General features: G+C 41.8%; 2 protein-coding genes across 8 annotated transcripts in view; one reads left to right on the forward strand and one right to left on the reverse strand.

Moving 5' to 3' along the window:
* Window positions 1-11,697, forward strand: part of LOC309714157 (uncharacterized protein) — a 53,412-nt gene extending 41,715 nt beyond the window's left edge. For 3 of the 6 annotated variants that reach the window (XM_082546386.1, XM_082546385.1, XM_082546387.1), the window contains exons 3-4: window positions 3,605-4,285; window positions 5,722-11,697. In XM_082546386.1, coding sequence (XP_082402512.1) covers window positions 3,605-4,285; window positions 5,722-6,141 — 1,101 coding nt within the window. In that variant the 3' untranslated portion in view covers window positions 6,142-11,697. Of the gene's footprint in view, window positions 1-294; window positions 385-2,136; window positions 2,306-3,604; window positions 4,286-5,721 lie in introns of all 6 variants that reach the window. The other 3 variants (XR_014278828.1, XR_014278827.1, XR_014278829.1) reach the window with 3 other exon arrangements.
* Window positions 11,698-13,120: 1,423 nt separating this feature from the next.
* Window positions 13,121-23,192, reverse strand: LOC309714478 (uncharacterized protein). 2 transcript variants are annotated; one of them, XM_082546979.1, is made up of 4 exons: window positions 22,952-23,192; window positions 21,400-21,491; window positions 18,170-19,099; window positions 13,121-14,140 (listed from the first exon to the last, which is right to left on the reverse strand). In XM_082546979.1, the coding sequence occupies exons 2-4, from the start codon at window positions 21,415-21,417 to the stop codon at window positions 13,583-13,585; spliced, it is 1,506 nt and encodes a 501-aa protein (XP_082403105.1). In that variant the 5' UTR covers window positions 21,418-21,491; window positions 22,952-23,192; the 3' UTR covers window positions 13,121-13,582. The 2 variants fall into 2 exon arrangements, with proteins under 2 accessions (XP_082403105.1, XP_082403104.1); XM_082546978.1 differs by having other exon boundaries at window positions 21,400-21,494; window positions 22,952-23,189.
* Between the last annotated feature and the right edge of the window lie 1,634 nt (window positions 23,193-24,826).

The following is a 24,826-nucleotide window of genomic DNA, read 5'->3' on the forward strand; positions in this document are numbered from 1 at the left end:
CTAAGTAGCTGCAGTAGTAGTAGCCATTGTTGGAAACTGGCTGAGGCAATCTGGGATATGGTTTTTCAATTTTGTTGGCTCCGGGAGATTTTCGGGAGGGGCACTGAAATTCGGGATTCACCCAGAACAATCAGGAGGGTTGGCATGTATGTCCTAGCATAGCCTGTAACGTTATTATGACGGACACATTTTATGAGTGAACTTGACTTTAAGTGATTTACAGGTTTCTTTGAAAAATACTTTCTTATATCCAGCTTCTTCCTTTTTGCTGCCATCCTCCTCTCCTCCTTGCAGGTCCTCGCAGCGCAGGCTTACCGCTGCTAAAACTAAACAGAGCTCCCCGAAAGGCACAGCCAATCACATTGGCCATATTTGTCACATGAGGTAGGACTCCAGTAGAGAACGTAATTTAACTCTTTCTGCACCGCTGGGTGAAGAAGACGTTGACAGATTGTTTTTTTTTTTTTTTGGGGTTTTTTCTATCGGTTTTCTTTTTCTTTTCTGGAAGAGATCAAATTATTGGTGGGTACAAGTCAATAATCGCTGGATATTGGTGGGGACGTGTCCCTTCTGTCCATGCCAAATCTACGCCTTTGGCATACACTATGTTACTCTGTTTGTGTCGGGGGACCCGATCCTTGGGGTGGACCAGTTTTTGGCGCAGCGTTTTGGGGTTTAAAAGCCACAGAGACCTGATGTTTAGAAAAATTGTGTCTCAACTGCTCCAATACTCCTGACACATATGGGATCACTACAGGTTTTCGCTTAGGCAGCGGTTGTCCTTCTCTCCTGGATCAGCTGGAGCTTTCTTTAGGTGCCTTTCCTGCTTTGACAAAAGTCCAGCTGGGATAACCACATTTACTCAAGGCCTTCTTGATGTGCCGTTCTTCTGCCTCCCTGGCTGCTGTGTCTGTGGGGATGGTGTTCGCTTTGTGTTGTAGCGTCCTGATGACACCCAGTTTGTGCTCCAGTGGATGATGAGAGTCAAACCTTAAATACTGATCCGTATGTGTAGGTTTACGGTACACGTCAGCTTTTAGATGTCCCCCATTACTGATGGAAATCTCACAGTCTAAGAAGGCTAACCTGCCACTTTTCATATCCTCCCTAGTTAATTTGATGTGTCGGTCCACCGAGTTAATGTGATCCGTGAAATGTAGTACGTCCTGAGATTTGATTTTCACCCAGGTGCATCCCACTTGCATCCCAGTCACGGAAGCGTTGGAGGTAGTCCGTAAGAGATTACAGGATAACCCCAACCTCAGCAACAGGACCACTCTCAGCATCGACCAAGTGTTTGCTTTTGGAACTGTGTCTTCATTCCACCTACTTCACATACAAGGGTCAGTTCTACAGGCAGAAACATGGGTGTGCCATGGGTTCCCCAGTTTCACCCATTGTGGCCAATTTGTACATGGAAGAAGTGGAAAAGAGGGCTTTGCTATCCTACCCTGGAACACCACCAAGCCATTGGTTCAGATATGTGGATGACACCATAAAGACTGAGTCTTTGACTCTCGGAGGAGGCGGATGCACTTTTTCTCCTCTCCTCTCCTCTCCCTTATCTTCCCTGCTTAGCTCTTATGTCCTTGTGTAGTCTCATGTTTTTTGTATTATTTTCCCTGGAACACTCACAGTCTGTTTCTAAAACCTAAAAGAGAATTATGGATTTGATCAATCTCTGAATGCTATTGACACCCTTTTCTCAATGAGAAGTCTGGGCTCGGGAGAGCCCGAGTGTCCTGGAGGGACTTTCCCTGCCGGATACACGATGGACGGGTGGCAGACATGGAGGATCGTGTGCCTGGCGGGACTGTCGATCGAGGATGCTGAAGATTCAGAACCATGATAACAGGGTTCTTGCTGATCGGAGCTGGCTTGGCCCTGACTTATCAGAAAATTAAGAGAGCGGAACCGGCTGTTCAAAAATTTTTATATAACTTTAATTCACATAAAAAACAGCTGCTTGTTTGAGTGAAAATACATTGATGGGTTTTATTTCACACTAATAATGTTGTATAGTTGTAAAGTATTTTGTCTAGTGTCAATTATATTGTCAATTATATCATAATCGCTCATTTTCAAATGTATATCATGATAAATATTTTTGGTCACATCACCCTGCTCTATGTCCAGGGTATGAGGGGTCCATGATGATGATTCTGCCTTTCTGCTGAAGTCTGCCTGTATAAATGTCTCTGAGGGGAGTTAATGAAATGCCAACTGCCCGCTCTGCCGCCCACACCACCTGCTGCAAGTTCCCCTTGTCCTCCATAGTACAGCAGCTGGACCAGAGTTTACAGCAGTAAGTCAGAAGGCTCTCGATGGTGCAGCGGTAGAACTTACTTAGCAGTATTTCGGGTATTTGGGCTTGACACAGCTTACTGAGGAAGTACAGCATTTGCTGTGCTTTGTACCTGGTGGGAAATGTTTGTGGACCAGGTAACGTATGTTAAGATGTGAACTCTAAGAAACTTAAAGCTTTCTAACCTTTCTACCTCCTCTCCATCAATGTAGAGCACAGGTGTTGAACTCCAGGCCTCGAGGGCCGGTGTCCTGCAGATTTTACATGTGTCCTTGATTCAACACAGCTGATTTTAAATGGCTAAATTACCTCCCAACATGTCTTGCAGTTCTACAGAAGCCTGGTAATTAACTAATCATTTGATTCAGGTGTGTTGACCCAGGGCAAGATCTAAAACCTGCAGGACACCGGCCCTCGAGGCCTGGAGTTCGTCACCCCTGATGTAGAGGGTAGAGTGCTCAGCTCGCTTTCTTCATCTGAAGTCGATTTCCATCTCCTTGGTCTTGGTCTCGTCCACTGGAAGAGATGGTGGCTGACTTAAAGCAGGGTGGTATTACAGACTGTAGCAGTGAGAGGTGGAAGATGGTGGTGAAAACCTCTGCTTGTTGGTCTGCACATGCTTTAAGCACTCTACCTGCTACACGGTCTGGACCATCTGCTTTCCTTGCGTTGACTCTGTGCAGTGTGGCTCTGACCTGATGCTGCTCCAGCTGGATAGGGGTGTCGTCCCTCTCTGAAACAGCAGGAAGGGTGATGGTGTCCCTGTTCTGTTGGTCAAAGTGGGCAAAGAACTGGTTTAGGGTGTCAGGAAATCACATGACAGGGTGGGGCTAGGAGTCACAATGAGCTCACTCGAAACCCTGGCTGATTGTGACCCACACCCGTTTTCACATCTTGGCTCATGTGATTAGGTGGAGGATCATCAGGGGGTCCTTTTGTCCCTCTTTAGGGGGATACTCCCACTGGGTTTAAATCTGAGACTCTCCACCAGTTGACCCTAGAACTGAAGAAGCTTCTCTGATGACCGGTGAAACATCTTCAGGCAAACTAAAGAAGTCCAGACGTTTTCCTTCCAAGCTCCTTAGACTAGGATGACCTGGATGACTGAGAACCTTCACAGACAATAAACATTAAATAAATGTAAACTATTAAAATATGGGTTATTTTAAAAATGCATCCTACAAGGTGTTTGGTGACTGCCATGCTCCAATCTCATGTTTAAAACTAGTATTAATGGACGAAGTTTAAAGTTTATGTTTGACTGGATTTCACTCAATGTTTGTATCTCTGTCACTGCAGGACCAACATGGAGCGAGAAGTCAGCGATCTCAGGAGACCAACACACCTCACAGAAGAAAGGGAGAGAAAACATACAGCTGTGATGAGTGTGGGATGACTTTTACTCGGAAGTATTTTCTAGAAAGACATGAAGTCATCCACACGGGAGAGAGACCGTTCAGATGTGACTTGTGTGGGAATTCTTTTACCCAGCCTGGAAACTTAAAAGCACACCAGGTCATTCACAGTGGAGTTAAAGCGTACAGCTGTGATGAATGTGGAAAGGGTTTCACCAGGAAAGAAGGCTTGGTAAGGCATAAGCTCATCCACAGAGGAGTTAAACCTTACAGCTGTGATCAGTGTAGCAGAGCTTTTACTCAAAGTAGTAGCTTAAGGAAACATCAGGTTTCCCACTCTGGTATTAAGGCTTACAGCTGTGACATCTGTGAAAAAACTTTCAGCCACATAGAAAATCGAAATAAACACCAGCGTATTCACACCGGACAGGATGTTTATTGCTGTGAACAGTGCGGCAAACTGTTTGTAAGATACAAACAATTACAAATCCACAGGTTTACCCACACCGAGGAGAGACCTTATAAATGTGACCTGTGTGAAAAGACTTTTAAAGCACAGAGTTCTGTAAAAGTCCACCAACAGATTCACACCAGACAGAAACTCTACAAGTGCAGTTACTGTGAGGTATGTATTATAATGTTTTTCTTGTAATTTTAGCCTTTTTGGATCAACACTCCTCATGAAAGTGCATGTGAGCAATTAGTTCAATTTCAGTTATGACTTTTAACTTGAGTTTGTTATACTTTTGTAATGCCAAAGTTTATACTACACTGCAGAAGTCTCATGTCTCCCCTTAATTTCTTTATAGTTTGCTTCAAAGAAAACTTTCTTGTAGGTTGTTTTGTTTTGGGGGTTTTTTTGTCTCGAGCAATAGCTCGCCAGCTTTCCGAAGGTCTGTAGTTTTCCTTTGGACACTGGCTGCTTTTACACTCTGTTTCAGTCTGGTCACTGTACCCTGACCATTTTTACTGGATTTATTTTATTATTATCATCATTATCATTTTATTATTACTATTTAAGCTACATTACACTGACCTCCAGATTACTGAATCATCAGAAAGGCACCTAACTCACCAGTGTCGTCTAGACATAACAGGCGTCTTGGCAAAGAACCACATTTACATTCTGTCTTCATACATTTTGTTACTACCAGCCTTAAACAAGTCTTTATTATTATTTATTTAGTTGTATCTGTGAAACATACCAACAACATCACAGCATATCTCTGTGTTTTATATTTGAGCTGTGTTTATCTTAGAAAATAATCTCTTCTTCCTCTCATGTCCTCTTTCTTACATTGTTCTCCATGTCACAGTAAAATGACCCCACAAAATAATTTTTCTTTGGTTACTGTAAATGTTACCTTTGAAATTATCTGCCATTTTTTTTAAAGGACCCACTGTCTTTTAAAAACTCATCCAGGTTATTCTTACGCCACTCAGTGAAGTAGCACAAATGCAGTTTCACATCAGAACCATGCACACAGATCATGTGATGTCTTGGCTGTCTGTGTGACATCATCTAAAAAACAGTAAACAGCTCATAAAAACTGAAGTCAAATGATAGTGTTTTGCATTCAACTACCAATCATATTTAATTAACTGAACATATTTTAACTCCTGATGAGGACCTCTATAAAAGCAGAGTTTCACAGTTTGCTGATCTGGAGCATTCAGGTGTGTGTTCTGATTTTAGAGAAAGAACTGTTGCCAGTAAGGTCAGACTGTGCAACGTGCTGAGAAACCGCATGTGGGATTAAAACAGATTTGGTTTCATGTGATTATCTTCTATTATTAAAACTTAAAAAAGGGATTAAATAAAAAAAAAATAGACTCACCCCATGCACTTTCAGGGATTGTTTGAGGGTACAGTTTTGCATGACTTCATTTTTTTTAAAGTAAAGGTATAAAAGGTATCTGGTACTTTGATGGGTTAACTTTTTTCAGATATAATAAAATGTAATTCGATGTTGGCAGAGATGCTCTTTATTTCAAGCCTGGTTCAGGATTAAAATGTTGAAGGAATTCCCTGACTTACGCTGTCTTTGTGTCTTTGTTTAGAAGCAGAGCAGCACAGATGGATCCAGTTCTCAACCCTGTCATCACTGTGGTGGTGGGAAACCGTTTCGTTGTGACCTGTGTGGAAAAACTTTCAACTGGCAAACAAACCTAATGATGCACCATCGGCGACATACTGGACACAAATTGCATTATTGCGAAGAATGCGGGAAAGGCTTCCCCACACCAGATAAACTAAAACGTCATGAACTCATCCACAGTGGGGTTAAAGAGCACCTCTGTGACCAGTGTGGGTCATCCTTCACCACTGCAGATCAGCTTAAAGTGCATAAACGTGTCCACACAGGAGAGAAACCATACAAGTGCCGACACTGTAACAAAAGGTTTTCCCGGTCAGATAAACGTAACCGTCATGAACGTACGCACGCCAACAAGAACTGCAGCAGGAATCCCAGTTTGTAGTCCAAATGTAGTCCACTCTGGAAATAAACTGTTGCACCAAAAAGTTGATTCTGTTCATCTAGACGCAGCGTTTTCAGTAGGAGGCGCGTTTTATCACTCATCCGTCATGTCCTCTTCAGTCTAGGATGGCTGCAGGTTTCCCAAGCCTTAAAAAGGCAGTTGTGTAATGACTCTAATTGGCACCAGGACCTGACAGTAAGCTGTGGAAACAGTTTCATGATCATTAATATGCAAATTGTTATGACAGTTGTTCAGTCTGTAGCAGCTGACTGGTGAACTGGCATTTATTTGCATCACAGCTGGAGTGGTTAGCTGGTTCCAGTTTGACTTGGGGACCACAACTTTGGCCTTAAACATAAACTTTGAATAAGGAGAGCTTCCTGTATTTTAGTGTATTTAGCACTCTTAGCTAATTATAGGCCAATCTCCAACCTTCCTTTCATATCAAAAATCCTTGAAAGAGTAGTTGTCAAACAGCTAACAGATCATCTGCAGAGGCTTATTTGAAGAGTTTCAGTCAGGTTTCAGAGCTCATCACAGCACAGAAACAGCTTTAGTGAAGGTTACAAATGATCTTCTTATGGCCTCTGACAGTGGACTCATCTCTGTGCTTGTCCTGCTAGACCTCAGTGCAGCGTTCGATACTGTCGACCATAATATCCTATTAGAGCGATTAGAACATGCTGTAGGTATTACAGGTACATAGCATACATTTACACTGCTATGCAGATGACACCCAGCTCTATCTGTCCATGAAGCCAGATAACACACACCAATTAGTTAAACTGCAGGAATGTCTTAAAGACATAAAGACCTGGATGGCCGCTAACTTTCTGCTTCCTAATTCAGATCAAACTGAGGTTATTGTACTCGGCCCTGAAAAGCTTAGAAATATGGCATCTAACCGGATTCTTACTCTGGATGGCATTACCTTGGCCTCCAGTAACGCTGTGAGGAACCTTGGAGTCATTTTTGACCAAGACATGTCCTTCAACGCACATATTAAACAAATATGTAAGACTGCGTTCTTCCATTTGCGCAACATCTCTAAAGTTAGAAATATCCTGTCTCAGAGTGACGCTGAAAAACTAGTTCATGCATTTATTACTTCCAGGCTGGACGACTGTAATTCATTATTATCAGGATGTCCAAAAAACTCGCTGAAAAGCCTTCAGCTAATCCAAAATGCTGCAGCAAGAGTTCTGACAGGGACTAGAAAGAGAGAGCAGATTTCTTCTGTATTTGTGTCTTTGAAGGTTCTTCTGTATTGGCTTCCCTTCATTGGCTTCCTGTTAAATCCAGAATTCAAAATCCTGCTCCTCACATACAAGGTCTTAAATAATCAGGCCCCATCTTATCTTAATGACCTTGTAGTACCATATCACCCTATTAGAGCACTTCGCTCTCGCTCTGCAGGCCTACTTGTTGTTCCTAGAGTATTTAAAAGTAGAATGGGAGGCAGAGCCTTCAGTTTTCAGGCCCCTCTTCTGTGGAACCAGCTTCCAGTTTGGATTCAGGAGACAGACACTATCTCTACTTTCAAGATTAGGCTTCAAACTTTCCTTTTTGCTAAAGCATATAGTTAGGGCTGGACCAGGTGACCCTGAATCCTCCCTTAGTTATGCTGCAATAGACGTAGGCTGCCGGGGATTCCCATGATTAGGGATGGGTATCGTTTAGGTTTTATCCGATACCGGTGCCAAATCGGTACTTTTGAAACGGTGCCGGTGCTCAAACCGGTGCTTAAAGAATGGAGAACACAAAATTGGTCCAAAAACCTCTCATGTTCAGCTGTTTTTTGTAAAAATATAACAATGTTAGCCTTTTCTGCAGCTATGGGGCATATATGGTATCACTCTTGGCTGGAAGCAGTGCTTAAACAATGGAAAAAACACAAACTTTGTCCAAAAACCTCTCATGTTTAACTGTTTTCCACTTTTTCTTTGGTCATTTTAGCCTTTTTAGCCAGGGTGAAGGGAGTATCTGCCATCAAACAAGAGGACAGCCGCATGTAGCTATGATGATGTTTGCTAGTTCACCTTACATGCATTAATGTAATAACGTGGTTAGCCTACTCAACGTAAATTAGCTACTCACGCAGAGAAGAACGGCTGCTGCCACTATCATCCGTCATCATTTCTGCTACACTGGCAGGGCTAGGGGCCAGGACTCTCCTCTTCGTGTTTTTGGGGGATGTTGCATAACAGGCAACCCACCCGCAGTAGATGTGCTCGGTATGAGGTCTCGCAGCAAGCTATCAAATACGGCGCATTTCTGGGCTTTTAAAAAAAACGCTATGCGTCGCCAGGTGTTTCATCGGATTTGAGGTGTTACCTCCTTTGACAGTATCACAGTATCAGCTTAAAGCACTTGTTGCTGCTGAGTTTGCATATTTTGCTATGAAGTACAGCCAGACTTTTGACCGCTTCGCCTTGGACATTTTTAATCTGTAGCTCTGCATAAAAGAACGTACGTACCTGGCCCCGCCTACAATCCTCGGAAACGTAAAATGATTGGCTAGAATCTAAAGTGTATCACAGCTCAGGAAAAAAAAAGCACCGAAATGTGCACTGCTTTTCGGTCTGGTTACTACCGTTTATGTCAGAACCGGTGCCATCATGGCACCGGACACCGGTACCCATCCCTACCCATGATGCATTGAGTTTTTCCTTTCCAGTCACCTTTCTCACTCACTATGTATTAATAGACCTCTCTGCATTGAATCATATCTGTTATTAATCTCTGTCTCTCTTCCACAGCATGTCTTTATCCTGTCTTCCTTCTCTCACCCCAACCGGTTGCAGCAGATGGCCCCGCCCCTCCCTGAGCCTGGTTCTGCCGGAGGTTTCTTCCTGTTAAAAGGGAGTTTTTCCTTCCCACTGTCGCCAAAGTGCTTGCTCATAGGGGGTCATATGATTGTTGGGTTTTCTCTGTATCTATTATTGTGCGATCTACTGTACAATATAAAGCACCTTGAGGCGGCTTTTGTTGTGATTTGGCGCTATATAAATAAAATTGAATTGAATTGAACTTAATTAAGCAGTGTCTGTGGGATGGGAAAAGGGCAAGAATCAAGCTAAGTAAATTATATGCTTAAATTATATGAGAGAAGGGAGAAGGGTGGTTTAAGTTTACCCGATCCAAGATTATATTCAGTCTCATTCGAGATGGCAAAATTGGTTATTTACTGGGGAATAAATCAAGCTGGACAGGAATGGCTAAGTATAGAGTCTGAGATTTATACTCCTTTTGATCCAAAAGGTATGTTGTCTCAAAGCTGCACTTCACTGAACCCAATTTTGTTTCATTCTAGCCAGGTTTGGCTCAATATACATAAATTCTTAAAATATCACCTCATGTGCAGTTTTACTCATCTCTTTAGAACAATCCAGCTATTCATATAGGAAAAAAACGTGTTTTGGAAATTGTGGCAGTCTCATGGCATAATTGTTATTAGCGACTTATCTAAAGATGGAAAATTTATGTCCTATAGAGACCTTGTTCAAACATACAAATTGGAAGGGAAGGAAAATTTCTGGAGATATTTGCAAATTAGACATTGTGTGACATCGAAGTTCAGAAGGGGACATGAAAATCTTGTTCTAAATTTTATAAATATGCCTCAGGAGCACCACACAGCAACGTGTTTTTATAGGCTGGTAAACGATAATAGAAGTGGGGAATGTTCGAACATTAAAACTTTGTGGCAGAAAGATTTAAATGCACCAATTCCAAACGAAAAATGGATGGGCATTTTGGCGGGAAATAGGCTTTATGTTAAGGAGGCGACGAGCAAATGCATACATTATTAAATTCTGCATAGATATTATCATACTCCAACAAGATTACATCGTATGAAGCTTATGCCTGACTATCTCTGTTGGAAATGTACAATTGAGGTGGGGACTTTCCTACATTGTTTTTGGGAATGTTCCTTTATAGCTCCTTTTTGGAAGGAAGTCATCACACTCTTAGAAGGTTGTTCAGGATCAGAAGTGCCCTTGACTCCTGAATTGTGCTTGTTAGGAGACCGTTCTCATATTCCAAGAACTCTCAATAATATTTTTACGGTTGTTATGGTTGGACTGGTAACTGCATCGAGGATTATCCTTAGGCACTGGAAGACTGCAGTATGTCCTGAACTGAGACTGCTTCCTATGAGTCCATGCTGAATAAACTTAAAAATGACACAGAAGTCAAAGATGAACATTGGGACTACTTTTGGAGCTATTTGAAGCAAACAGGATTTTGACCGTATTATTGTAATTTGAAGGACTATTAACTGTGACCACCGGTCCAAATGTTACCTAACGGTCAATTTTATTTGCCCATTTCTGTGTTTCTTCTCTTGGAACCCATTATTAGTTACTCTTTTCTTTCTTTTAGACTTGTAAGGGCAGAGGTGTACAACAGCAGTTTTCTTGTGGGTGTTTTTTTCTGTTTTTTGGGGGGGTTTTCTCCCTCTTATACAGGTTTAAGTATATGTTGCAAAATCAATAAAAAACTTAAATGCCAAAAGAGTGAAGTGAGAAATGGAAACATGTTTACAGTCAAAGTGACTGTTTTCAGTGGCACTGATGGAGGTTTATCAGACGGGGACACCTGGCTGTTCTCCACTCACACAGCATTCCTGCAGCTTATTAGAAGCTCTGACATTAAATTTGACAAATAAATAAATAAGCATTAAAAAGATGAATTTTCATTCAAAAAAACAAAGAATGTCTGTGTTAATGTTTTAAATGACCACAAGGGTGTACAACATAGCCAAACTTTCCCATCCCACTCAGCAATATCTGCCGTTTGATTATCGGTGCTTAATAAAGTCAACCACTGAGCACGCTCAAAGAAAGGTGAGGCATCTCACTCTTCTTTTGCACAAACAGGTGAGGACTGTTGACTTGACTCAGACATGTGATCAGAGGAATGGTTACCAGACTATAAAAAGAGAGGAAGAGATCCTACTTCATTTTATAATGTAATTGTTGAAAACGTGTCACCAGGAAATTTCCCACAGTAGTCAAATATCCAGCCAAGAGTTAGTGATGGCTACCAAAAACATCTGGTCGAAGTGCAACTTGCTAACAGACATTAAATCAAATACTAGATATATGTGTATATCTGAGGCCATACGCATACTTTTGAATCTGTGTCAACTAGAGGAAATACAAAATACATGGATTCTTGTTTGTTCATTAAAGATATCTGCTGTACAGTCCATTCTACAAAAAGAACAGTTAAAGAAGTCAGAGCCCAAAACTACCATGAAACTCGTGCTCATGATGAGTGGATGTGAACTTCTGATCACAACTGTGAATTCAGAATCGGCTTTTCACATGAACAACCAGAGTGCTCATTAGGAGTATATTTTCGTGTTGTCTGGCTGCTCAATATGATGAAGGAAACTGGCTGCAGCTGTTTAAGCAGAGACAGATGTGGAGCGGTGTTATATAAAGTTTGCCTTTGTTCTCCTCACGTGAAACCCACATGCCTGTAAACAGCATCTCAAACTGACTGTATTGTTGATTCAAGGATACAATAAACTCACATTACAAAACATTTATAGATTCATTTGTTCATCCACAGCAGCTGGAAGCTTATTGTAACCCTGATAAAGACTTTTCTGCTCCAACTTCTCCCAGCATGCTGAGCTAATGGTTAGTTGGTGTTTTTCTCCAAACACTCTCTCACTCTTCTCTCAACGTGTTCACAATAAACTGTGAACAGACACCGAGGAGAGCAGCAGAAGACCTCATTCAGGAGCTAAACTCAACATGAACTGAACTCACAGTAAAGTTAGCTCGGTGCTTACCTTTAGATGAGCCCACAAACCGAGAGAAACTCCGCGATGAAGCTGCAACTCTTTCCAAACACAGGAAACAGATCAGGGAGCAGAGACCCACGTGGTTCATGGTAGAAAATCGCAGTTAATCACCTGGGAAGAAGCAAAGATGTCAAAGTGGCGCTTTATATTGTAAGGTAAACCCTGCAATAACACAGGAGTTAGGAAATGAAAAGTCAGTGCTCAGAGAGTCAGACCGATTAATAATGTTAAGCTGCTGTGTGAAAACTACAAAGTTCTGAAGATGGACTACAAAGCGTACATCCCAGGTAGAAAATCAAGTTTGAATTAGATCCTGTTGCTATGCTCTTCTGCGTGCAAAAAACACCCAAGTTTAAGCAGTTTATATCCGGGATGTGAGAACTCTGCAGAGATATTTCCTGACCTTGTACCTGTACAGGTAGATCAGCACTGTTGATCCTCTCTCCTGTCCTGCATCGTGGCTGATGTGCACGGGACAGACTGGGTTCTCCGAAAGTCCACTGTACAGGTCATATAAGAGTGGAGAACCACCGGGTGAGCTGTCACCTCATTAATGAGGCTGTCATTTGAACAGAACAGCTATGAAGTGAGATTAAATGTTTGTGAGAAGCTGCTCATTCTGCAATGCAGGAACAGAACTAAACCGAAATACAGTGAACATTAACCTCCTACCTAGGCCCTCCTGTCCACATATGTGGACATCAAATTTTGGGTCAAAATACTAAATTTTGCTCTACAAGGGCCTGATATCCACTTACGAGGACATACTGCCACTGTTTTTATCAAAAAATTTTAATGAATATCCTCATATGTGGCTCTGATTTTTCTTAGAAACAAAAATCAGGTAAAAAAAAAAAAAGTCAATCTGGTGATTCTTTGTTTTTACATTCATCGGGTTCCAATCAGCCCCAATATTAAAGAGAAATCAAAAATGCATGCCATTGAAGAGTTCGGGTCTTAGGAGGTTAAACTTAATTTGATTATTTAAATATAGCTTTTTTATGAGCATTGATCTTTAGAAAAAAAATATTAGTGTAACACTAAAGTTGTTCTGCGTGAAAGGATTCGTGTCTCCAGCTGGAATCAAACGTTCCACTCGTGCAAAACACTGCTTACTGAAGAGTGTCAGAGCAGACAGAGGCACATTCATGGGTTTAAGGTGTTTATTGTCATTCCAGCACATGCATTTACATCGAGTGAGCTCTGCACTCAACTTCCACATAGAGTATTTACAGTATAAGAAGAAGCATGTTTACAGTGTAGGAAGAACAGTCGGTGTGCGTGTCTGCTGTGGCGGGGACGCTGCTGCCAACGACGCTCTGGGAAGCCTTCACCGCCCTCAGTGGAGCCCTCTTCTCTGCCATAGAGCACTTAATAACAATAACAATACAGAGGAAATATCCTTAGTTTTAGTATTAGTTAGTTTGGTGAACATGAGGCATTCGTGGACATCTTCACTGAGACCCACAAGCAACAGAAATAGAATAAAGTACAGACAGTAGTGTCTGGATGCATGCTCAATCATTGAGTATATTCTGTTCTTCTGGATATGCCGTTTTCAGCTGAAATTTAATTTAAGATTCAGGGTTCAGAGCTAGCTCATCAGATCCAAGTGTGACATCAGCTGACACTCTTTACAGGAGACTCCATCTGAACTCTGTGGAGCCTGATCTCAAGGTTTTTAAGTCCAACCCTGAAACCAGAAGAGGATCTTTCTGTCTCTTCAGAGTCATTGTGATCCAGTGATTTCAGTTCTGCAAGATCATGCTGATAAACCATGTAGTTGTCTTCCTCATGTGCATGTTCGTGAATGTTACGATTACTTGAGTGTGAGAAGCTTTTGTTACAGTGGCTGCATTTGTATGGTTTCTCTCCTGTGTGGACGCGTTTATGCACTTTAAGGTCACCTGTAGTGATGAAGGATGACCCACACTGGTCACAAACGTGCTCTCTCACACCATTGTGGAAGAGTTCATGTTGCTTTAATGCACTTGGAGTGGGGAAGCCTTTCCCACACTGTTTGCAGTAGTTCAGTCTTTGTCCAGTGTGTCTACGCTGATGCCATATCAGGCCTTTTTTCTTCTTGTAAGCTTTTCCACAAAGGTCACAACAAAACGGTTTCACAGCACCACAGTGACAACAGGGCTGAGAACTGGATCCATCTGTGTCGCTCTGCCTCTAAACAAAGACACAAAGACAGTGTAAGTCAGGGAATCCCTCAACATTTGTATCCTGAACGTCGCCTAAAATGAAAAGCATCTCTGTCCCACAACACTGTAACAACACTAATTTAATACTATATAGGGAGTGCAGAATTATTAGGCAAATGAGTATTTTGTCCACATCATCCTCTTCATGCATGTTGTCTAACTCCAAGCTGTATAGGCTCGAAAGCCTACTACCAATTAAGCATATTAGGTGATGTGCATCTCTGTAATGAGAAGGGGTGTGGTCTAATGACATCAACACCCTATATCAGGTGTGCATAATTATTAGGCAACTTCCTTTCCTTTGGCAAAATGGGTCAAAAGAAGGACTTGACAGGCTCAGAAAAGTCAAAAATAGTGAGATATCTTGCAGAGGGATGCAGCAGTCTCAAAATTGCAAAGCTTCTTAGGCGTGATCATCGAACAATCAAGCGTTTCATTCAAAATAGTCAACAGGGTCGCAAGAAGCGTGTGGAAAAACCAAGGCACAAAATAACTGCCCATGAACTGAGAGAAGTCAAGCGTGCAGCTGCCAAGATGCCACTTGCCACCAGTTTGGCCATATTTCAGAGCTGCAACATCACTGGAGTGCCCAAAAGCACAAGGTGTGCAATACTCAGAGACATGGCCAAGGTAAGAAAGGCTGAAAGACGACCACCACTGAACAAGACACACAAGCTGAAACGTCAAGACTGGGCCAAGAAATATCTCAAGACTGGTTTTTCTAAGGTTTTATGGACTGATGAAATGAGAGTGAGTCTTGATGGGCCAGATGGATGGGCCCGTGGCTGGATTGGTAAAGGGCAGAGAGCTCCAGTCCCACTCAGACGCCAGCAAGGTGGAGGTGGAGTACTGGTTTGGGCTGGTATCATCAAAGATGAGCTTGTGGGGCCTTTTCGGGTTGAGGATGGAGTCAAGCTCAACTCCCAGTCCTACTGCCAGTTTCTGGAAGACACCTTCTTCAAGCAGTGGTACAGGAAGAAGTCTGCATCCTTCAAGAAAAACATGATTTTCATGCAGGACAATGCTCCATCACACGCGTCCAAGTACTCCACAGCGTGGCTGGCAAGAAAGGGTATAAAAGAAGAAAACTAATGACATGGCCTCCTTGTTCACCTGATCTGAACCCCATTGAGAACCTGTGGTCCATCATCAAATGTGAGATTTAAAGGAGGGAAAACAGTACACCTCTCTGAACAGTGTCTGGGAGGGTGTGGTTGCTGCTGCACGCAATGTTGATGGTGAACAGATCAAAACACTGACAGAATCCATGGATGGCAGGCTTTTGAGTGTCCTTGCAAAGAAAGGTGGCTATATTGGTCGCTGATTTGTTTTTGTTTTGTTTTTGAATGTCAGAAATGTATATTTGTGAATGTGGAGATGTTATATTGGTTTCACTGGTAAAAATAAATAATTGAAATGGGTATATATTTGTTTTTTGTTAAGTTGCCTAATAATTATGCACAGTAATAGTCACCTGCACACACAGATATCCCCCTAAAATAGCTAAAACTAAAAACAAACTAAAAACTACTTCCAAAAACATTCAGCTTTGATATTAATGAGTTTTTTGGGTTCATTGAGAACATGGTTGTTGTTCAATAATAACATTATTCCTCAGAAATACAACTTGCCTAATAATTCTGCACTCCCTGTAGTACCTGCACATAATATTACAATAATACCACAACACTACTACAGTACCACTGTACCGTACTACCACCAAATATCACTGCAACACAGTACTAATGTAATTTACAGTCCTGCCACGCCAGTGCTTCAATACTAGGAACAGTATCTCTCCTTCTGTGTCTCTCTTGTCTGCTCCAACTCAAGCTAGGCCTGTAATTTTAGAAAGATTTTTACCTGTGTCCTTACCTGAGCTGGTCAAGTTGGTTAATTCAATGAAAGCATCCTCCTGCTCTCTTGATATTTTACCTGGATCTTTGTTTAAAAATGTCTTTCAGTCTATTGGTCCCTGTGTGCTCACAATTATTAATACCTCACTGGTTTCTGGTCAGGTCCCTGTTTACTGTAAGAATGCTGTTATTCACCCACTGTTAAAAAAAAACCTAAGCTTGATGCTTCTCTTCTCAGTAGCTACAGACCGATTTCAAAATTACCGTTCATTTCTAAGATTTTAGAAAAGGTTGTGGCTAAGCAGCTTATAGCTGTTCTAGATGAATACAGCATTCTGGATAAATTCAAATCTGGCTTTCGTAGAGCTCACTCTACTGAAACTACACTTCTTAGAGTCTCCAACGACATTTTAATGAGATGTGATGCAGGAGAATGCTCCGTTCTGTTGATGTTGGATCTGACCTCCGCCTTTGATACTGTGGACCATCATATTCTGCTACATAGGCTGAGAGACTGGGTGGGTATATCAGGGGCTGCTTTGGACTGGTTTGAATCCTATTTGCATGAACGATCCTTTTCTGTGGCTACCTCTAAGTACAGTTCCTCTTCTACTTTTCTTGCCTATGGTGTGCCACAAGGTTCAGTTTTGGGGCCTTTATTGTTCGTACTGTATTTACTTCCTCTTCAACACTTATTGAGCACTTTTAAGGACATTTCGTATCACTGCTATGCAGATGATATTCAGGTATATATCTCCTTTAAGCCCCATGATGTTTCCAAGCTACAGATTTTGCACAAGTGCATAGACTCCATTAGATGTTGGATGGCTGGAAACTTTCTTCAACTAAATGAGGAGAAGACTGAAGTTCTTGTTTGTGCTCCTAAAACTTTTGTACCTAGTGTTATGGAAAACTTGGGTCCACTTGCTACATTTGCAAAACCGTCTATCAGGAGCCTTGGTGTTAGTATTGACTCAGCTCTGACTTTGGATGCCCATGTAAAATCTTTGGTTCGCTCCTGTTTTTATCATTTGAGAAACATTGCTAAGCTGAGTCCCATTGTATCGCGCTCCGAATTAGAAATTGTCATTCATGCATTTGTTTCATCTCGTCTGGACTACTGTAATTCTTTGTTTACTTGTTTATGTAAAGCCTCTTTGGATCGTCTGCAAGTTGTTCAGAATGCTGCTGCAAAGCTTCTGACCAAGTCCTCCAAGTTTTCCCATGTCACACCCCTGCTGATTCAGCTGCACTGGCTCCCCGTTAAATTCAGGATCCAGTTTAAGGTTTTGACCTTGACTTTCAGGGCCCTGCATGGACAAGCACCAACATATATAAGTGAACTTTTGCATCCATACATTCCCAGCAGGTCCCTGAGGTCATGTGACCAGGGCTTGCTTGCTGTCCAGCACACGAGGCTGAAAACAAAAGGCGACAAAGCTTTTGGAACTGTGGCCCCCAGATTGTGGAACTCTCTCCCTTTGAGCCTGAGATCTGTGGACTCAGTGGTCGCTTTTAAAAAACAGCTAAAAACCCATCTTTTTAAACTTGCTTTTAGTTGATTTTTATTTTTAGGTTTTAGCTTCTGTGAAGCACTTTGTGATTTTTATCTTGAAAGGTGCTATATAAATAAAGTTTTTACTTACTTACTACCACCAAAATACTTGAAGTCCAATCAGTTACTACAATAGTAATACAATAGTATAATACTAATAATCCAACAATACTGATGAATATCAATCTAATACAACTACAATATTACACTAACACTAACATATTAGTCCAAATACTTTAACAGTTCTGATATTACACTGCAAATCATACAATCATACAATCCTATCAGCAGCGCTTTATCTAAAATAACACTGTGGCCTAAACTTTATTTCATGATACTTAAATAATGTGTATTGTATATACACCTGAGCAGAAATAAAAATACTGAAACCAACACAACCTTAAATACTGCAATATCAACTTTAGCACTACGAATGAGCGACCATTGATTTCTATAATGACTGTGAAAACAACAATGTCCGAATTGCCCAGTGCTGCATTTACATGCATTACATAATACAGTTTACTGAGCGGTCGTCCAAACAACCAGCCTAAAACAACAAGATTAAAAAAACCCAACAACTTACGTCACAGTAACTGCACTTGTACAGTCTCTTTCTGGTGTGACTCTTCTGGTGCACTTTCAGGGAATTTGGAGCTTTGTAAGCCTTATCACACAGCTCACATTTATAAGGTCTCTCCTCAGTGTGGGTAAGTTTGTGGATTTGTAAGTTGCTGTATGTAACAAAGCGTTTGCCACACAGATCACAGCAGCACACATCCTGCCCGGTGTGAATGCGCAGATGTTTATTTCGGCTCCCCAGATGACTAAACGTTTTTCCACAAACGTCACAGCTGTATAGCTTTATTCCAGAGTGGGTAATTTGATGAATCCATAAATTTTTCCTGCAAGTAAAAGCTCTGCCACACTGATCACAGCTGTATGGTTTAAGTCCGCTGTGGATGAGCTTGTGATTTTCCAAGCCTTCTTTGCGGGTGAAACACTTCCCACACTGATCACAGCTGAATGGTTTAGCTCCGGTGTGGAAGACTTCGTGTCGTTTTAGGCTCTTCATCTCAGTGAAAGACTTTCCACACAAGTCACACCTGAATGGTTTCACTCCACTGTGGATGACTTTGTGATTTTTTAAATGTCCAGCTTGAGTATAAGACTTTCCACACAAGTCACACTTGAATGGTTTCACTCCACTGTGGATGACTTGATGACTTTTTAAATGTCCAGATCGAGTATAAGACCTTCCACACACGTCGCACCTGTATGGTTTAATGCTGTGGATGAATTTATGCATGCTCAAGCTGCTTTTCTGGGTGAAACTCTTCCCACACTGATCACAGCTGTATGGTTTAATGTCACTGTGGAAGACAAGGTGTCTTTTTAGGCTACTCATGTGTGTGAAAGACTTCCCACACTCATCACAGCTGTATTTTCTCTCTCCCTTTCTTCTGTGAGGTTTGTCGGCCTCCTGAGAGCGCTGACTTCCTGATCCATGTTGGTCCTGCAGTGACAGAGATACAAAATGAGGTAATGAGTGAAACGCAATTATGGAACATCCATCCATCCGCCAATTATCAACAACAGGGTTGTGGTGGAGAATTAAGGGTTATATTGTGGAAACGCCACTAATCTACTGCAGGGCTAACACATACAAACAGACAACCTTTCATGCTGACGGCCAGTTAAAGGTCACTGATTCAACCTAAGATAACCTTCTGACTGTTTCTAATAATAGATCCTTGTACACCTGATGCTGAAACAAGAATGTGCATTTGGCAGCAATGCTAATTACAATATGGGCAATGAGTACCGACTGCCGTCACCACTCGGTACCAGACTTATTAGTCACTTAATCTTAGGGCTGCTCGATTATGGCAAAAATGATAATCACGATTATTTTCACTGAAATTGAGATCTCGATTATTTGACGATATTTATTTAACAATAACAATGTGTTGAATAATGACTTTAAAGATTGTCAAAACATAATATAAAATAGTGCAAATACTGATAACACTGCAAATGTTTGCAATATAAGAAACAAATGAAAAATGTAAACATCTATGTTTAGTGAACTTTGCAGTGTTGCTCTGTGGTGCAGCTACGACACCGTAGCAAAGTTTACACACTGTGTCTACTTGATCCACGTCTGACTCCACCTACCCATAATGTTTCCACACCACTGAAGTCTTTTTTACCTCTCTTTTCAACCAACGGCAGTCACTCTCCTCTCCAAATAACTTCTGCTTAGCTTTCCGAGCTTCCCTCGGGTCCTCTTAATCAGCGGCCCCCCACCCCCGGGCCTCGGACCGGTACCGGTCTGTGAGTCGTTTGGTACCGGGCCGCGAGAGTTGAGGCTCAGGTGTGAAATGTCTGGTTTTCAGGGTTTTTATCGGTTTTCAGCGTTATTTTGTTATCGTTTTTATCGTTAACTCGGTTTTCCTGGGTCTGTTCACGTGTGTTATGAATAAATCTAATTTTTTTCGGTACCGGTACTAGTTTTATTTTGTTGTATTTATCCGCGACACCTTAAAGGCCGGTCCATGAAAATATTGTCGGGCATAAACCGGTCCGTGGCGCAAAAAAGGTTGGAGACCGCTGCTCTTAATTGTTGTGACACGTGTTCGAAATGCAGAGAGGTGCGCTCGATTTGCCACACGGAGCAGCGCGACAGTAAAGCACGAGGGAGGGGCTAATAATCGGCTCAGTTCGTAAGCCCAGATCGTAATCGAGATTAAAATTCGATTAATTGAGCAGCCCTACTTAATCTAATCTGTTTAATCTAAGTCTCATCCTTTTTTTAACACTATCAGAATGAGATCACAGATACAAGCGGCAGAAATGAGTTTTATCCAAAAGGTGGGTGTGAGTTCAGTGATCCAGGAGCAGTTCAGAGTAGAGCCGTGACTCCTCCACATTGAAAGGTGTTCCAGCTGGGAACATCTGGGAGGAGGCCACCTACTGGCCAACCTGGGAATGGTTCCATGTTTGAATCGATAAGCTGGAGGAGTATTAATCGTTTTGTTATTTTAGATTTTAATTTTTATCAAAGTGGTCATCATAAACTTTGAAACCAGGTCCATCATTCATAACGTGTGGCACAATGCGCTGTACTTTTCAGTCTCAGTTTATTCATTTTTCGGATATTAGTTTGTCGTGTTTTAGTGATACGTGAACATCTTTGGCAGTAATGTGTTTTCACATCATATCTAACATCGGTATGTCGTTGTCTGTCTGGAGTATAATGTGTAATAGTCATAATGAATGATGCGAGGTGCGGCACAGTTAAACTGCTGGATTTATTGTTGAAGAATGTGATCGATGGCTTGTCATTAGTTTTTGACTTTAAACTTTTTTAAATTTAACTTAATATCTAAATGTTTCTTAGTTTTAGATTAGTCAGTCTAATATTTTTTCCTTGTTTAGTCGACTAAGAAATGACTCTACTGGACTGTCCCTAGTAATAAGGGATGAGAATTTCAGGGAAAAATATTGCTCTGATCTAACTGGGAACTATTCTAATGTTCTTCAATCATCCTCCAGCTGAACTTTATCTCAAATGACAATGCATAGTTGTAGCAGACTTGTGACCGCCTAGCTTTCCTCACTGGAGTCTGCATTGGACCACTTTTCTGTTATGTTTTAATTTACGTTTTAAGGACATGGCTTTCAGATATTGCACAAAATGCTCAAGATCACAATAAAACTACAAGAATGTCTGGGTGCTTGGAAGCAAAATATGAAGAAATGAGGCTGTAGACTTGCGCACAGTACTGTGATATACTGAGATATTTTTCTCACGTTTTGTGTCGAGCTCATTGTTTCCTCTGTAGCGACTGAGTTCAGTCCTAACGGCTAAAAATGTTCCTCGGCTTCTCCGTCAGACTCTTCTCCTGCTGGGACACAAAAACAGAACTTTAAGGATTAGGACATCATTTTGATCCCTGACAAAAAGAAGCAGAGAAAATAAAAATTATCTTCTAAATAGAAAACATTAAAAGGAGTGATTTGTTCCAGCAGCTGCAGGATGGTTTCTACAGGATGAAGAACAACAGTCACTGCAGGAATCAACATCTGCACATTGATTTTCTGTTAGAGGAACAAAGTGAATGCAGACACACACACAGACTCTCTCCAAACCTTTAGAACAAAAGCTGTCCAACTTTGTCACAAAGTTACTCCATTTTGACCCCACCCTCATCATCACTGGACTCAAATAGGAAGAAGCATTTATGTCTGAATGCTATTTGTTCATTACAGCTCATTAGAATACCACCTTCTCCTCTAAGCTGACCATCAATCAACTCTATACTGACCAGCAACTGGATGCTTCATTTTCTGACTAACAGACCCCAAAGTGCAGGGCTGGGGAACCAACACCCTCCACCTTCAGCCTGAGCACAGGTGTGCCTCGGTTTTTAAAACGATTGTATTCCACCACGGTTACAGAGGGGAAAAGGGCACAGAAGTGTGTTTCTGTACCACTGTTACGTATTCTATTTTGTCTCGTCTCTCCTGCCGCTTGTGCTCGGTTGCTGCGTTGTGCCAAAAAATGATCGTCTGCCAAACCCTGATTTCCGGTATTTGCCAAAAACTGATTGCTTGTATTTAAACTGCTATCAATAACTACTTATGTGTGTTATGTGACATATGTGAAACATATGCTAAATGTATCCCTCATAAATGATATGCAAGTACAACAACAAAGAGTTATAAAGATACTTGAAAAACAGGTCATTTTAAAAATTTATATAGAACCCCTTTGTAAACCCTGTTCACTGAAGTCTATTTAACAACATAGGTAAAGATATTGCACATAAAAACACACAGAAACATTGGAAATCGCTTTTTGGCACTACAGTAGTGTAACCAAGCTCCTCTTAAACCTCCAGCTGGTCTGTGCAGATAGCAGGCCCCGGGTTCTGTCTCTTTAGGTGCGGAGCTGACCATCGTCAAATGATAAACGCGTGTGTGGGAAGAACAAGAATACTGGGAAGAACCGACCAGTTTATGGACACTGGCTAATTTCTAAACAGGCATCTGCGCGGACACCTACATCGGGCTGTAGCTTTGCAGCTCGAAAGAGACTTTTCTGAGAAAAACAGCGCGACGGCGGACTGTTGTGTGGCGTTAAAAACGAAAAGCAAAGAAATGCATTTTAAAGACGAAATATTCGGTGTTTTCTTTAATTATTATTTGTATTGTTCTGCTTTGTGGGCACCTCCCACACGTCAGTCTGACCATCAGCAGATAATGCAGAACAGCGGCAGCACCGAGGAGAGCAGCAGAAGACCTCTTCAGGAGCTAAACTCGGGATTAACTGAGCTCAGGCTAAATTTAGGTCGGTGCTTACCTTTAGATGAGCCACAAAACGAGAGAAAACTCCTGCTGGATGAAGCCGGACCGCTCGTTCCTCCTGTTTTCTGGCGTTGACAAATATCAATAGGTGGTTTACCGCCACCTGCTGGTGTGGAGGAACTGAAATACGACTCCATATTGAACGTCGATTTTGAATAAGTTTGCTTCCTCCAGCGTCAGAAAATGCTCGGTGGATTCACAGCATGGATCACAGTTTGCTGCCGAGCTTCTCTGTTATGATCAGTGTTTAATCAGTTTAATCAGTGTGTCTACTCACGAGACTCAGCTCTCATGTTTTCCTGTGAATCCTGCAAAAACAACTTCTTCCCCTCGCTGTTTCCCTTCAGTTTCTGCATCATTAAGCTCTGGATTTCTAAACCCTGACACCGGAGATCCTTTGTGGCCTTTTCTCTGCTACAATAAATGATCCTCCGATTTGATTCACTAGACTCTTTCATGCATTTGTATAACTGTTTGCAAACAGACACGCTATCCTTGGTCTTCTTGTCAGTAAAGCCTGCTGTGATGTCAGAGAGGATCCATGGCTGTATTGATGTTGTTCTCTCTGATTCAGTTTCATAGACATAGACAAACTTCATTTTCTTTTTCAGCAGATGGACCCAAACTGTCAAGGCTCAGAAATGTTGAAGGCAATAAACCTCAGTCCTTCACAGATATGTCTGTCTTCTGATGACATCAGGATTAGAGCCTGATTTGGTCACACTGATCACAGATAACAGAAACAGTGACATCTCTCCAAGAACCAGACTAAGCTCACACACTGAATGATTTGAAAAACAAAGCATCACAAAACTAGACTACCTGCACATAACGGAGCATGAATGCTGCCCAGACATTTCTATCTTGGACTGAACCGATCTCAGATTTTGGCCCTAACTGTGGACTGCTATGACAGGTGGTGTAGTACTGATTTACATTAAAGATTCTCCTCTGGCTTCCTTCACTGCAGTGTGTCTGCCAAAAATATTGAATATATTTTTATTGATCAGTCCTGGAGGCAATGAACACTTTGCTATTTATTGTACCTCTTCTACAGACAGAGATGTCCCGGTTGCCAAGTTAAAATCCTTATTAGCCAGTTCTGGCGTGACGTTAGATCAGCTCTATAAAAACTAATAAAAGCTGGATGTATTTTGTGTTTGGTTTCCCTCAATCATTACTAGAGACAAAGAAATGGTAAATGGCCTGTATTTATATAGCGCTTTACTAGTCCCTAAGGACCCCAAAGCGCTTTACATATCCAGTCATCCACCCATTCACACACACATTCACACACTGGTGATGAAGCTACATTGTAGCCACAGCCACCCTGGGGCGCACTGACAGAGGCGAGGCTGCCGGACACTGGCGCCACCGGGCCCTCTGACCACCACCAGTAGGCAATGGGTGAAGTGTCTTGCCCAAGGACACAACGACCGAGACTGTCCAAGCCGGGGCTCGAACCGGCAACCTTCCGATTACAAGGCGAACGCCCAACTCTTGAGCCACAATCGCCCTCTGAAGCTGGTAAAAGCTCAGTTTTTTTTTCTCACGCGCATCTAAACAACATGTATTGAGCAGGACTGGGGACAGACTGATGAGAGGTGCCGACCTGTGAGTGGACCATCAGCTTAGATTAAATTGAGCCATAAATCCATCCATATTACTGTACTGTGTTTTCATAAAAAGGTTAGATGACACCAAATTATTGTTTTTCAAATATCAGGTTCTTAAAATGATTTCTTAATGTGAAGCAGTGATCAGCAATGCATTCAGTCAGGCAGTTTTGTAGTGTCCTCTCCTCTTGCAGTTCCTCTACCGTCCAGCAAGTGGCAGTGTGGCCCCATGGAAGGAATATCAAGCTCATTTA

This window comes from Aulonocara stuartgranti (genome assembly GCF_965226115.1).
Source record: "Aulonocara stuartgranti genome assembly, chromosome: 9".
Classification (NCBI taxonomy): Eukaryota; Metazoa; Chordata; class Actinopteri; order Cichliformes; family Cichlidae; genus Aulonocara; species Aulonocara stuartgranti.